General features: G+C 37.9%; 1 protein-coding gene across 9 annotated transcripts in view; it reads left to right on the forward strand.

Moving 5' to 3' along the window:
- Positions 1-1,166: 1,166 nt before the first annotated feature.
- lama2 (laminin, alpha 2) overlaps positions 1,167-15,228 on the forward strand; it is a 171,309-nt gene continuing 157,247 nt past the window's right edge. For 6 of the 9 annotated variants that reach the window (XM_048208191.1, XM_048208192.1, XM_048208193.1 and 3 more), the window contains exon 1: positions 1,168-1,386. In XM_048208191.1, the coding sequence (XP_048064148.1) occupies positions 1,320-1,386 (67 nt within the window). In that variant the 5' untranslated portion in view covers positions 1,168-1,319. Of the gene's footprint in view, positions 1,387-15,228 lie in introns of all 9 variants that reach the window. The other 3 variants (XM_048208189.1, XM_048208190.1, XM_048208197.1) reach the window with 2 other exon arrangements.

The following is a 15,228-nucleotide window of genomic DNA, read 5'->3' on the forward strand; positions in this document are numbered from 1 at the left end:
ATTCAGTGAATACAGATGAGACCAAATCTGTGAGTCCAACACTAGAGGGTGCAGAGGAAGTCCACAAACTCCTGAAGAATTCACAGCCACTCAGTCTGGGGAAAAGACCGGACGTGTGTCCAGAGTTACACTGAATCTACTCAAACTCACTCCTGCAGACACTGTCTGAACAAACAGTTGTGTGGAAGATTGGTGCTTAAGTTTAGGGTTCGTGAGCTCCCAGCATGCATCACAGCATGGATAAATGATGCAGTTATTGGATTTTAGTTTTGCTGTTTTTTAGTTCATCATTTACTCGTTCACTCTAAACTTGTTTGACTTTCTTTCTTCTGTGGAACAAAAAGAAGATATTTTGGTCACTCTTTTCCATTCAATAACAATGACCTTTTGAAGGGATAGTTCACCCAAAAATGAAAATTCTGTCATCATTTGTTCCAAACCTGTTTGACTTTCTTTGTTCTGCTGAACACAAAGGAAGATATTTTGAAGAAAGTTTGTAACCAGGCTGCGTTTGGGGAACCATTGACTTCCATAGTAGGAAATAAAATACTATGAGAGTCAATGGTGTCCCAGAACTGTTCGGTTTCTCTCATTCTTCAAAATATCTTCCTTTGTGTTCAGCAGAACAAAGAAATTTACACAGATCTGGAATAACCTGAGGGTGAGTAAATGATGACAGAATCTGCATTTTTGGGTGAACTATCCCTTTAAGCTTCAAAAGCTGCAAATACAGTAAATATTATGCAATTGTCATAAAAGCTTTATTAAGTTTATTTAATGATATTTTTCACATTTAATCATTAAAACTATTTTGCAACACAAAACTATTCAACAAACGGTGGAAAACGTGACATAAAACATCAAACAATTTTTTTGTTTTCAACTAATTGTTTTCAAATTTAGGTTTTTACACCTAAATTTGGGATGTGTCAGTACACTTTAATTTGCTGTATGGGGTTATTTGGCTACAGAAAATTATGATTAAAACATAACAATAAAAGCTGTAGGTAACAGGGATGCCGATTTATCCAAAACTGGGAACAAATGTAATTTGTCCTGACATATCGAGTTATAATATGAGCCAAGTATCTGGAGTTGAGATTATTTCAGTGTTTTCCTGCAGGGAGATGATGCTGCACGAGAGGAAGCGCAGAGGAATGTGATCTCGGGACGGGACGCCCCCTCCTCAGCGCGCGGGATAGGAGGGATCACCAGACGAGCGTCCCAAACTTCCTAAAGTCACTCGAGGAGTTCCTGAAGCTTCCTGGACTTCTTCTGGTGTTCTCCTGAGCGCTCATGATCGACAGGCGGATTGGGACATGAACACGCCGTGTTTCCTCGCGCTCGTCGGGCTGCTGTGGCGGTGCTGCGCGGCTCAGCAGAGAGGTGAGTGCGCGCGCAGCCAGCGGGGAGTGAGCGCGCATTACGCGCTCTCCGAGTTCGTGTGGCGATTTACTCGTTTCGTTGTGAAATAAATGTCTGTGTCTTAAAGTGTGTGTCCATGACATGCTGCTGATGAGATGTTGCATCGAATAGACTTAGTTTTTTTTAATTGCTAAAACTGTTTTTCATTGGAATCAACAATTTGCATGTCTCCTTTTATCATCATAATAACATAATTAATTATTATTTGGTCTCGCCTCTGCTCTCTATTCCACCCTGCTGTGTCAATCTCCTCTTTAAACCAGATTCTCTTCAGTTTTAACTAGTATTTCATTACTTTTAATCTTTTATAAACTGGCTTAAAAGTTTAAAACAACAATTTTAATTGGGCACAAAGTATAAGATTATTAACAGTGAATAATGTGGTGTGGTCAGTGATATTTCCTATTTAAGGCTGTTATTAGTCATTTTCGCAGTGATCTTCAACCCTGTTACTGAAGCCACAAAATGAGTGATATTACCAGAATGTGCATCTATTTATCTATCTATTATCTATTTACTTACCGTTTGATGAGAATGAGCAGTAAATGTATTTTTATTGTTCTCACACACAATATTTTGTTGGATATGTGATTCATAGTTTATGAAAATAGTGTTAAATATGTTAAACTCTCAGTCTGACACATGAGCAGTGATCCTCCTTCAGCTTTCTAAAACAAACAGAGAAACCCTCGAAGAAATCAATCTGTGAGCATCAGTGGCCTTTAATATCACGCTGCTTTAAATGCTTTATTGTTTCATTTCTTCAACCTCTGAAATGCCTGAATCTTCCAGAGACGCTGGTGTGAATGATATCTGTTTAGCGTTTAATGAAGCAGAGACGATTAACCCAGAAAAGGCTCTTGTGAAGCATCTTTCAGTGTGTGAGTCCTGCATTCAAACACACCGGGGTGTGTGTGCCATCAACAGGTGTGTGTGTGTGTGTGTGTGTCTGGGAGCTAAAAGAGGATGTTGGGAGTATTTTTAGTGCAGGAATAGAGGACACTGATGAGACAGAACCGGTGTTTGGTCAAACGTTTAGAATCTTTAAGATCGTTTCATGTTTTTGAAAGAGTCTCTTCTGCTGCATTTATTTGATCAAAAATACAGTAAAAACTGTGAAATATTATTATGATTTAAATCAGCTGTGAATATATAGTAAAGTGTAATTTATTCCTGAATTTTCAGCATCATACTCCAGTCTTCAGTGTCACATGATCCTTCAGAAATCATTCTGATATGTTGATTTGATGCTCAAGAAACATTATTATTAATGTAGGAAACAGTCATATTTTTGTGGAAACTGATTTTTTTCAGGATTCTTTGATGAATATAAAGTTCAAAAGAACATAATTATTTGAAATAGAATCTTTTGTAACATTAGAAATGTCTTTACTGTCACTTTTGATCAATTTAATGCATCAGGATTCTTTGATGAATAGAACAGAATTTTTTGAAATAGAATCTTTTGTAACATTATAAATGTCTTCACTGTCACTTTTTAATGCGTCCTTTCCTTACTAACTCCAAATATTCTAAATGATAATGTGAATGGAGAGAGAGAAGCATCTTTGTGGCTAATATTATGCACATTCAGGCTTTATCTCAGTAATACCTCTGTCAGAAAAAAGAGAAAGATTTGCGAATGCTCGAGGAGGAAAATCAATAGGTAATTCCACAACGCCGCCGATGAATAGCCTTGACCGCTCAGGTCTGACTTTATCCTGCTCACGCTGATGAACAGATGCAAAAAGAGCGCTCTGATGGATTGTTTTCAATGTTTTACCGATTGCTTGACGTTGATTTGCGCCCAACACCAATGGCCTCTGAGCTTATTTACGTCTGAGCAGAGAATGGTGTGAGTACGATGACAGAGAGAGAGAGATTTCCAGCGTGCGGTGGATGGGTTGAGGTGTGCTCCAGATCTACACAAGAACCATTTCATCTTCTTCAGATCAGGGTTTGGTTTCTGGGTTCTTTAAGGCACCACATTTATGGTTTTACAGAACAAGAGAATAAAAATATTCAATTAAACCGTTTTGGACGTCATTCCAGACATGCATGACTTTCGTTCTTCTGTTCTTCAGATGAAGTCTTGTGATCCAGCACACATGTGGAGCACATGGCCAGTGTCATTACTGGAGCTTCAGCATCTGTCCTCAATCCAGACTTTCATTGTATAAAAGAGCAGCATGAAGATTCTTCTGAATTTCTCCGACTGAGCAATAATATTATGACAGATTGTTCATGTTTGGATGAACCATGTCTTTCAGAAAGCACATTTGCTAGTGTTCTTCATCGAGGAATGAACTCTGCGTCATATATGAAGCGAATGAAGGGTCTTGACCTTTGACCTCGGCCTCACGTAGTGGCACGTTAGAGTCATATGGAGGAAAAATAAATTGTACTGACACACGCACACACACACTCCATCAGTGTTTTCACAGGTGGCTCGTTGAACTCCCGAGATTCATAAACTCTCCAGGAAGTCACTCGTTTCTCCTTTTGATGCTCCGCTTGGTTTCCTCCTCTTCCCTGCGTGTGTCTCTCTGTCTTTGATGATGTATCCAGTTTCTGCTCTGTATCTGTCCATCTGTGTGCTGACTCTCTCTCTGTGGAGTTTAACACACGTGTCCACTGACTCCAGATCAATCTGCCGTCGCTCCGCTCCGCGCTAACAGTGTGAATCGGGATGAGTCAGCATAAAGTGTAATGTGTCTGGGACAATGTTGACATGATGATCTCTGATCACTCAGTTTGTGCTTTAAAACATCATTTTCGAGACTGTTCTCCAAAAAAACCCGACCCTATAGGTATATTACGACCAGAAGTTGCGTTAGACTTTAACATTGTCTGTCATTTTGTTCATTTCGTTTTGTAAAAATTGTATTTTAATTTGAATCAATGTTTCATTAACCAATTGCATGGATGTAATAAATAAGAAGCAAATATAGCAGACGATATAATCATGGAGGCGCAGGCGCGATCACTGGCGCGTGAACTGGAGTGCGTCTTACAGGCTAAATGAACCGAAACTCTGCCTCAGAGACATGAGAAATATATCTATAGAAAGCTTTAAATATCTACTTTAACGAAAACGAAATAATTCATACCGAAAAGAAATAGGCTACTCTGATTATGTAGACTAAACCGAATGAAGTGCATTCTCTTTCTAGGCACTTGCACCATGAGGAGATGATGAGAGTCAGTAATGTCAACTTCATCTTTGCCGCCGACACTGATTCAGAAAACATTACTTTATTAATAAACAATTAAAATGTCTCCTTGCTGTTTTGGTCACATTCATAAGACCAAATTCTGTCCATTTCATTGAGAAATTCAAGCAATAAATACCGTTTTGGCGCTCTTTAATGTGGCGTGATAGATAGTTGTAGCTTCTGGGTACTCGCCTGTGCGTTATCAAAGGCATAGCAAAAGATTCGTGCCAGTTTCATTTTTATTCTGAATCCAGAGCTCTGCTGCTACATTGGAGCGCACTCGCCACCAACTGGACAGGGGTGGGAATTACAGTTACAATTTACAATATAGATCACCCTCAGTGTAATCTGTCAACGTGACGGACGGCCTTCAGATTTTTCCATCATTGATAAAAAAATTCCGTCAATGACGGATAATTTTCGGTTAATGCGACCTCTGATTACGACCTATATTTACGTTTTGAAGTCATGCGCCCTCTAGTGGGCGTAAAAATAATGACAGTGTCGTGTTACGTCTGTATGACTGTCATTACCAATCAAAATGCGTGTTCATTTAAATGCAGTGTGTGGATTTTTTACACCATTTGACCTATTTCCATTTACCAAAACTAATTTTTATTAATGACTACATACACCCCACCCCTAAACCTACCCTTGGTGATTTATAGTGCATATACTCTTTATGAGCACATGCTCCCTGGGATCGAACCCACGCTCGCGTGATCACATGATTGCAATGCTCTACCAGTTGAGCTACATGAAACCCGAAAAATGATGCAGATAAAAGGGAACAATGCATTAAAATGAAAGTGTCCTGTTGTCAGTAGGGGCGCAACTATAGCAAACGCTCCTATGTGTCGTATTTCAGGGAATTGACAAACAACCTGTATGGTCTTATTGGTTGGAGAACATGTTGAAGCCCTAAAGGGACACGGTGGTCGAAGAAAAAAATTGCATTCCCCTGAGAAACTAAAATATACTTTAATGTCATTTCTATTGAAATGTACTTAAATACATTTGTAATTACACATTTGTAATGATAAAGTTGCAAATTAGTACATTTAAAATATATTAAATCTATATGTAATTTCAAAACACATTAGAGTTAAAATTATAATCTAGTATTATAACAATGTTTATACTACATGTGCACATTTAATAAAATCTTCCACATCATCCAGAACAGAACACAAATAATAAAATGGAATATTATTAAAACAATAAAAACAATGATGAAGATGATTGTGAATGGCAGCTCAGACTGGGCCCTTTTCCATGTGTTTTCCAGTTAAAGTGTCATATTATGCCATCTTAAAGTCTCTTCATTTTGTTTTGTCGTTTTCTACAGCAGGATAACATTCATTCAAGGTCAAAAACACTTTAATTTTCTCATAATATCCACTGCAGCATCAGCTCTTTTCTCTCAGAGTCTGAAACACTTCCATCAAGGATTCGGTCTCTCTAAACCCTGCCTTTCTGAGAGCTGCTCTGCTGTGATTGCTCAGAAACCAAACGCTCATTATCATATCTGAATCTCAGCTCTTGATACGAACAGTAACGATGGCGTCGGGTTTACCGTATCAATCTCATCAAAGTGGATTTGCTTTGGCAGCAGAAAACAGCTTCTTCTCGACGTGAACAACACAAACCAAACTCTTCCAGTCTCAGATACAACCACAGTGATTGAGGGCGGGGCAAAGAGACGCTGATCAGCCAATCAAGACTGGCATTATGCAAATTAGTTACAAACCTACGCAGGTTTCTTTTAGGAGACAAAAACTCCATTCATCTGCACTTTTACACTCATAATCAGCTGTATTACACACTGCACGAAAGGTCATATCCCAGAAAGCATAACAGTGGCTCTTTAATGTCATTTCACAGGGAGAATAATGATGATATTACACACATGTGGTTTGTGATGTTTATTACTATGGTAAAGGAGCTCTAGACTGTCAGTATAAACATGGCTGAGGGATTCTGTGGAGTCAGTAAGCAGCGTGTACTTCCAGCAGCCCGTGTGTGTGTGTGTGTGTGTGTGTGTGTGTGTGTGAAAGTGAGAGCGCGGCTAACGTTGTTATTACTCTCAATTTCATTTTTCAGAAACTGTGATTGAATTCATAATGCTTCACAAGATAAATGAGACAGCAGTCACGCTGTTAGCCGAGGAGAGAAAATGCTTATTATATTTGGCTTATGTATTTTGCCACGCGTTACAAATGTAATGTGGGTGCGCCGCGCCGGAGACCCACGACAAAGCAAATGTTAAGAGACACGGAGCTATGAAATATGAATGCTGTCTACATGCGTGGTTTTCTCGCCATTTATCAGAGGTGATGTACTGCAGTGGAAATGTCATGTGACGCAGGCTGCTTAAAGCCAATGCTGTGATTGGTCCATGCATTATTTAAGTTTGATATTTCAAGGGCCATTGACCAGCAGACAGGAAGTGGTCAGAGAGACATGTGACTGGGGGACCAAATCTCATCTCCGAAATAAAATATTTGCTAAATACAGTAGCGGCTCCTGACTGTAAATGCAGGTAGGGCAGATTCTGCCCAGACGCAGAGGCATTTCTAAACTATAGCAAAATCTGAGCTAAGGCAGTCCCAGAATGCATTGGGATTAAGATCCTGTTTGGTCCTAAAGGGTCTCTTCAGAGGCTCCTCCTTGTCTTAAGATGATCAGAGATGAAATCGGGACATTTGACTATTTGGCCCTGTGAAAAACTTTCACAATCCTTGTTGAGAGAAATTGTACAAAATATACAATGCCATTCAAAAGATATGATATTTGATGTATATTCACAATGACCAGCTAGTGTGAAGCTTTTCATTTACGTAACCTTGCTGCTTGACTCCAGATCTCAGTGACATTGGTTATATTTGCTGTGGCATTTCTTGTAAATCATTTATGCAGTATTGCATCACTTCATCTGATCTTCTTGTTGTTGACAAGGACTTTTATGCAGAGATGTAGACCTCACCAGACCAGGATGGAATACCAATGTTCTGGCTGGTTGCATAAACTGCTTATACTCTGCTTAATATATATATATATATATATATATATATATATATATATATATATATATATATATATATAACACAGAACACATGTTGGGTTCATTTTACCCAGCGAATTGGGTTTTTAACCCAGCATACAGGGTTGATTAATTTTTATTATAATACTAGCTTATTTTTTTACTGCATGAAATAATGTGATTTACTTAAATCCTCTACACTTTAAAAAAAAAAATACTCACACAACCACTGTTTGATAATATGATAATTCCTTTATTTTCGACGATACACTCTAAAAATACCAATAATAAATAACCCAAGTTGGGTTGAAAATGGACAAACCCAGCGGTTGGGTTAAATGTTTGCCCAACATGCTGGGCAGTTTTATTTAAACCAACTATTGTTTAAAAATTACTATATGGCTGGCTTAAAATGAACCCAAAATAGCTGGTTTATTTTTAAAATTAAAAACCAGATGCAATTAGAGGCAACAATAATAGTCAAAAGGTGAATATTTATTAATAAGCAATTTAATAAATGTTTATTGTTTAATAATTATTCATTGAACATTAATAAATCTTCATTTCCAACATACTTTGGGTTAATTTTAATTAAGCAATACAGTAATTTTTAAACAATAGTTGAGTTAAATAAAACTACCCAGCAGGTTGGGCAAACATTTAACCCAACCACTGGTTAAAACAACCCAATCGCTGGGTTTGTCCATTTTTAACCCAACTTGTGTTGTTTTTAACCCAGCATTTTTAGAGTGTATTTTACAGTATAGAATATTTTATATAGTTTTTAATACATATTGCCTACATTTAAGTTTGTTTAACAAATATTAGAAGTAAAAATTAAACATTTAGAAGTAATTCAAGTGCACTCTAAAAATGCTGGGTTAAAAACAACCCAAGTTGGGTTAAAAATGGACAAACCCAGCGATTGGGTTGTTTTAACCCAGTGGTAGGGTTAAATGTTTGCCCAACCTGCTGGGGTAGTTTTATTTAACTCAACTATTGTTTAAAAATTACTGTATTGCTTAATTAAAATTAACCCAAAGTATGTTGGAAATGAACATTTATTAATGTTCAATGAATAATTATTAAACAATAAACATTTATTAAATTGCTTATTAATAAATGTTCACCTTTTGACTATTATTGTTGCCTCTAATTGCATCTGGTTTTTAATTTTAAAAATAAACCAGCTATTTTGGGTTCATTTTAAGCCAGCCATATAGTAATTTTTAAACAATAGTTGGTTTAAATAAAACTGCCCAGCATGTTGGGCAAACATTTAACCCAACTGCTGGGTTTGTCCATTTTCAACCCAACTTGGGTTGTTTTTAACCCAGCATTTTTTAGAGTGTGTAATCGACCAGTTTCCACCGTAACGGCGCCGGATCTCGTGCCGGAGCTGTATCGTGTTCAGCGGGGAAACTCAGACCGCCGCCCTCACTCTTAAAAGTCTTAAAAGTTAGTCGTTAAGTTTTTTCTTCAAGACTGATCCTAACTTTTTAAAGTAAGTTACATAAAAAGGTAAATTAGTCTAATTTGAATTGGAAAAGTAAGACTGATTACCTCTTAACTAAATGCTACTTGGTCAAACTACACTATAAAAATGCTGGGATGTTTCAATCCAAAATTGGGTCAAATATGGATAAACCCAACTGTTGGGTTTAATTTTTAAATTAAATTTTCAATCCAACATTTGGGTTTGTCCATATTTGACCCAAATTTAACCCATCATTTTGGGAGTGTAGTTCTTAAGACACAGTCTTAACACTCTTCATGTTTGCCCGGCTCTGAACGACTCTGAGCTTTGTGTTGTGTTAAATGGATTGTGTTATTGTTCAGGACACATGTGGGCTTTAATGTCTCGGCTTTCTGCTTTTCTCTGCTCTGCTGTTCATTCCAGCACTGACCTAGCCAATATTCATCCCTAAATTAGGTATTTTTGTGCGATTCAGTTGTGAAGGTTAAAGGAATAATTCACTTAAAAATGAAAATTCTGCCATTATTTACCCACACTCATGTCCTTCCAAATCTTTTTGAAAGAATACCACACAAATACACAGTTCTGTGTCTTGATGTCTGAAACTGGGAGATGTTTTAAGTGCTGTCGTGAAAATACAGCAATACTGACAAGCCAACGGCAGAGGAACGCAAGTAACCGCGACATTCACATGCTTTCTTTTTTCATAAGGCTATGCCCTTCTTGTTTTACACTTCATGCATGTGTATTGAATGTTAAATAAGTTCATGATAACAAGTCACAATAACAATGTCATTTTTCCACCAACTGGCTCTGTTTTTACTTAATGATTGTGATTTGTACAGAGGCTCCGTAGATATGCACTAAACAAGCCTAAACAAACAAACAGACAGTGAGAAAGAGATCAAATGAGCATGTGCTTTTACCTGCATCTGTCCTTCTTTAGGTCAAAAAAAAGTTTGCAATGTCCGAAGAGGAAAGCGATATCTTTATCGTAGCATCATTTCAATGTTTAAGGGTATTTCCCATGAATATCAGCAGTGTTAGAAATCCTCTGGTAGATTTGAGGATGGGAACTAACAGATATACACACAACAGCCCAACGAGATTATTGTCAGGTTTATGTTGTTATGTGGACCCTTATTATGACACTCTGCTCTGTTTCCTTTAGTTCCTGTTTCCCCGCTCTGTTTAGTTTCGCTTTCATTGGTTATTGATGGTTTGTTGCTATAGTTGTGCATTAGTTTCACATGTCTCTAGTTTACTTTCATTTGTTCTACCCCTGTTTTCCTTGGTCAGCTCTCGCTTATGCAGTGTGTGGTTTGCGTTATTCTCCTGCGTGTTCATTCAGAGTGTGTGGATTATTAATAAAGCCTGGTTTGTATTTGAATATCCTTCGTCTTTGCACCTGCTGACCACATTATAACATTTATCTAGCATTTATTACACGTCACATAATAGCCTAATAAATGGTAGAACGGTTCTCATAACACATTATCTTATCCTTAACACGTCCTTTTCAGTTTGATGATATTTCATGATAGATCAGAAGATCTCATGTAACAGCACATTCTGTCAGAATCGATTGCGCAGGAAAACTCTGTAAAAGGAATATTGCATTGGCTGTAAAGCTATTTAGCGTTCTCTTGCTGTATATTTCAGCTTGCGGTGGCCGAGGCCGTCAGGGGTCTATTACCCAGCAGCCCTCACTTTCACACTCCCGTCCAGCCAGTCAGCAGTTCCAAAGGCGGGAATCACATGCTTGATTCATGGGAAATAAAAACGTATCATCGACACACAAGCACCTCATGGCTCGTTCACGTCTAAAATGTCCACAAAAAGGATTTCTGTCACAAACGTGTGCCTGTATCCCGAACACCATTCAGTGCACATTTCCAGAGCCCATTTCTGCTGTTTCATTTATTAGACCTTGTTTCAGAACTTAAAAAGTGTTTTAAAAAGCCAATGGCCTTAATTTGTCCAAAAGAGAGTTTAAACGTCTGTCAGTAATTGTGTCTTGCAGCATATGAGGATATTATTCTCAGTTGTACAGATTACAAATGACATGACAGAAATTATAGTTAATAACGGAATCTATTAGATTTATTTGGACTACATTTAGATGACTTTTGACCTAACTCATTTTGAATGGGATTGTTGTGTACCATAGAAGAAAAAACTACGAGAAAGAAAAAATGTTCCATTCTTTGTTCATCAACATCATGAAGTGAATTAAACAAAGAAAAAAGAAGAAGAATCAGGGAGATCAATCAATTATGAACAATTTGCTGCCATGGTGTGAATAATATTTAATTATGTAATCCATATAAAAAAAATGTGACTGTAATCTGATTAGGAGCATTTTAAAATGTAATATAATATAAATACAAGTACTTACTCAGATTCCAAACAATACTTGTAATTAGATTATATTACATTTTTAAACCCAAAAATGAAGTTTCTGTCATTAATTACTCGTTCCACACCTGTAAGACCTTCATTCATCTTCAGAACACAAATTAAGATATTTTTGATGAAATCCGAGAGGTTTATGACTCAATGTCTATAATCAACACTTTCAAGGTCCAGAAAGGAACTAAAGACATCGTTAAAACAGTCATGTGACTGCAGTGGTTCAACCTTAATGTTATGAAGAGACGAGAATACTTTTTGTGCACAAAAACAAAACAAAAATAACGACTTTATTCAACAATCTCTTCTCTTCCCTGTCATTATCCTTACACAGGTGACGCATCCTTCCATATTTATGTCCGAACGCCGGCTCAGTATTGGCCAAAGCTGATCACATGATCAGCACGACACATGCATGATCAGCTGATGCAGGAGCCGGCCAATAATGAGTCGGCGTTCTGACGATGAACCTGGAAGCGCTGGACGTAAACAACGTATGAGAATGACACAGAGGAGAAGAGATTGTTGAATAAAGTTGTTATTTTTGTTGTTTTTGCGCACAAAAAGTATTCTCGTCTCTTCATAACATTAAGGTTGAACCACTGCAGTCACATGACTGTTTTAACGATGTCTTTACTTCCTTTCTGGACCTTGAAAGTGTTGATTATATTGTCATAAACCTCTCAGATTTCATCAAAAATATCTTAATTTGTGTTCTGAAGATGACTGAAGGTCTTACGGGTGTGGAATGACATTAAGTAATTAATGACAGACATTCATTTTTGGGTGAACTAACCCTTTAAGAATAAAGTGAACTAAAACAAAGCTGAAATCTAGCTCAAATATAAGAGAGCTTTCATTCATGTGACTGCATTATTCACCGATTTTTGTTTTATTTTATTTATTTTAAGTATTCTAGATGTGGAAACAGTCAGAATGAGTAGATGTGTCCAGTCCTGTGACTAGTAGCGTAGGTATGTTTGATTATCTGAAAACTGTGACTCATTTGTCCTCTCCTGGTGTAATGTAAGAGTGAACGACTAGAAACTAGAACGTTCTTTGTTCAGTGTCATCTTCATGTTTCTTGTGCACCTGTCAGTCATATCTGAAGGTAGGTTGTTTTAAACGGCGGCCTGACGCATCGACAGAGCGATCGGCGCTGTGATTCACCTCACAGACACGCGGTTGAAGCTCCGGGGACGCAGGAGGAGGAAATGACAGAGTTCTTGTTGTGCGGCTCTGGCCTGCTGTAATGGGTTTAACAGATGGATGTATGTTGTGTTCTTGGAGGAGGTGGGCTTGACAAGAACAGACTGTCCAAGATGTGCACTGTTCTGCTCTTCTCACAAGGGCCTATTATATGCGGTGTGTGTGTGTGGGAGAGTGTGTCTGCTGGGAGATACACACACACACACACACACACACACAATACAGGAGACACGACTACTGTACACCAGCCCAAAGCGTGTTATGATGTTGTGAATATAGAATCGTGTGTAGGTGGCTTTGTGGCTTTCTCTGCAGGAACTGGTTTCTGTAAAACACAATGAAGTGTCTTCACACACTCTCACACACACAGTTTTAATGTCATCCAGGCTTTTGTGCATCAAAAACAGTCATAGGGCAGATTTACGAACAGCTTGCATCAGCGCAAACCCGCTTTTGGTGTTAAAAATACTACAGTCGGGATTTACTAAAGACACGCAGTCTAAACATTTCTTTGCGTCTGACTGTATTGCATACGCGTTTGTAGGAGTTTCCCTTTCAGACGAAACATTTATGGGAGGAGAGTATTTAAATGAATCGTGTAATGTGATTTATTAATGTTTGTGCTCATCAATTTTCTGGTGTTTGCGCCATTATTTAACACCCAAAAAAGCATGTCTTAACACATTTGGTGCTTGTGATAGCTGCTCTCGGTAGATTGCATTGGTCATTATGGAAATGAGCGGCTGTGTCTGTGTTTTTTAATTTGCACTTCATCAGTAGATCATCGCAGAACTTTCCGCTCCATCGCTAATTCGCCCTTTGTAGTAAATCTGGCCCCGAATGTTTTGTTTTTCCCGTCCACAGGATATTTTGCTAAGGCACCTTTAAGACTTTGATATGTAAATGACCTCTGTTATGATTGGGTAACACATGTGAAAGTGAGCCGTCATATGTTAATAACTTCAGGGTTGTGATGCCATAATTGCATCGATTTTTGAAAAGATTGTTTTTCAGTTTAATTTCAGTAAATGTTCTGTATGAAGAAAATGATATGGTTTAACAAAGTAGCAAATCATTCAACTAGAGATTTTCATCAATATGTGCTTTAATGAGAAATCCATTGGAGAGACATAACAGTCACAGTATCCCATGATGCCACTGAGACACCTCCATGATATAGTTAGATCTGGTGCACAAATTAACAAAATCCCCTGAATTTAGTAATCACACTGGAGCATGTGGACTTTATGGAGGACACAGAGGAGGTCTCAGCAAGTTCAAAAGTCCATCCACCTTCAGGTCTTCAGCCTAGATCAAAACACTCTGCTACCACCAACCCTGTAAGATCAGCATCTCGCAACCGCCAGATCAAAGAGCCAGAGAGCTGGAGAACAGTACGGGCCAGGAGACGAGAACAAATGTTTGTCTCTAAGATGTGGAAATGTCTTTGTTGTTTGCAACTCGCCAAAGAAGGCAGTATTTTCAAGGCAGGAAGTGGTCTGGAGACCAACTGCATTTGGTCAAATTTGGCTTTAAAGGCATGAAGCTCTCGTCACGATTTATTCACCCTCATGTCACACATAATCACGAATTCAAAAGGGAATTCAACCATTCAAAAGCGATTTTAATATCCCACATATGGCTCCCTGATGCCTGCAAATGATATACAATATAATTACCCAACTATACAATTGCGAGAGAACACAAAAGCATTGAATATATATTTTATATATTAGGACATGGTATATTAGGGCTTTCCGAACACAGTATTCAGATTCGGACACATCCCTAAAATATACTTAAGTACTGAGTAATATCAATAAACAACATGTACTTATTATTTACACTCCAAAAAATGCTGGGTTAAAAACAGCCCAATTGCTGGGTTTGTCCATTTTCAACCCAAGTTGGGTTGTTTTTAACCCAGCATTTATAGAGTGCAGTGTTAGGGTAGGATTAGGGTTTGTTGCATGTAATTATTCATCATTTACTGAAATTAAACACATGCAACGTGTAACAAAGACACTGTAAAATAAAGTGTTGCCAAGACCGATGTTTGAAATGTTATTCTTGGACAATATTCCCCTTCACCAAAGCTCTGAAACCTTCACCAGCAGCTTTTATTATTTTTGTAGTTTTGAATATCTGGAAGGAGAATGAGCTTTGACTTTAGCTACAGCAAAGCATCAATGAATAAAGACTTACAAGGCATTATATGGCTTTAGAAGACTAATATAATCTGTGCAGAAGAAGAATGTAGTGAAATGTTCAGTTTTTTTGTGTGAATTCGTCCTGTGGGAGAGACCTGTGTCTGATATAAGCCTGGTCCCAGTAAACAAGGCTAGATCCTCTCACTTCCCAACATGCCAGACTTCTCCCAAATCTCTTCCACATGGACCCCATTAAGAAAAGACTGGATCTGAGAGAAACCGCGCAGTCTAGCAGCT

This window comes from Megalobrama amblycephala, linkage group LG11 (genome assembly GCF_018812025.1).
Source record: "Megalobrama amblycephala isolate DHTTF-2021 linkage group LG11, ASM1881202v1, whole genome shotgun sequence".
Lineage (NCBI taxonomy): Eukaryota > Metazoa > Chordata > Actinopteri > Cypriniformes > Xenocyprididae > Megalobrama > Megalobrama amblycephala.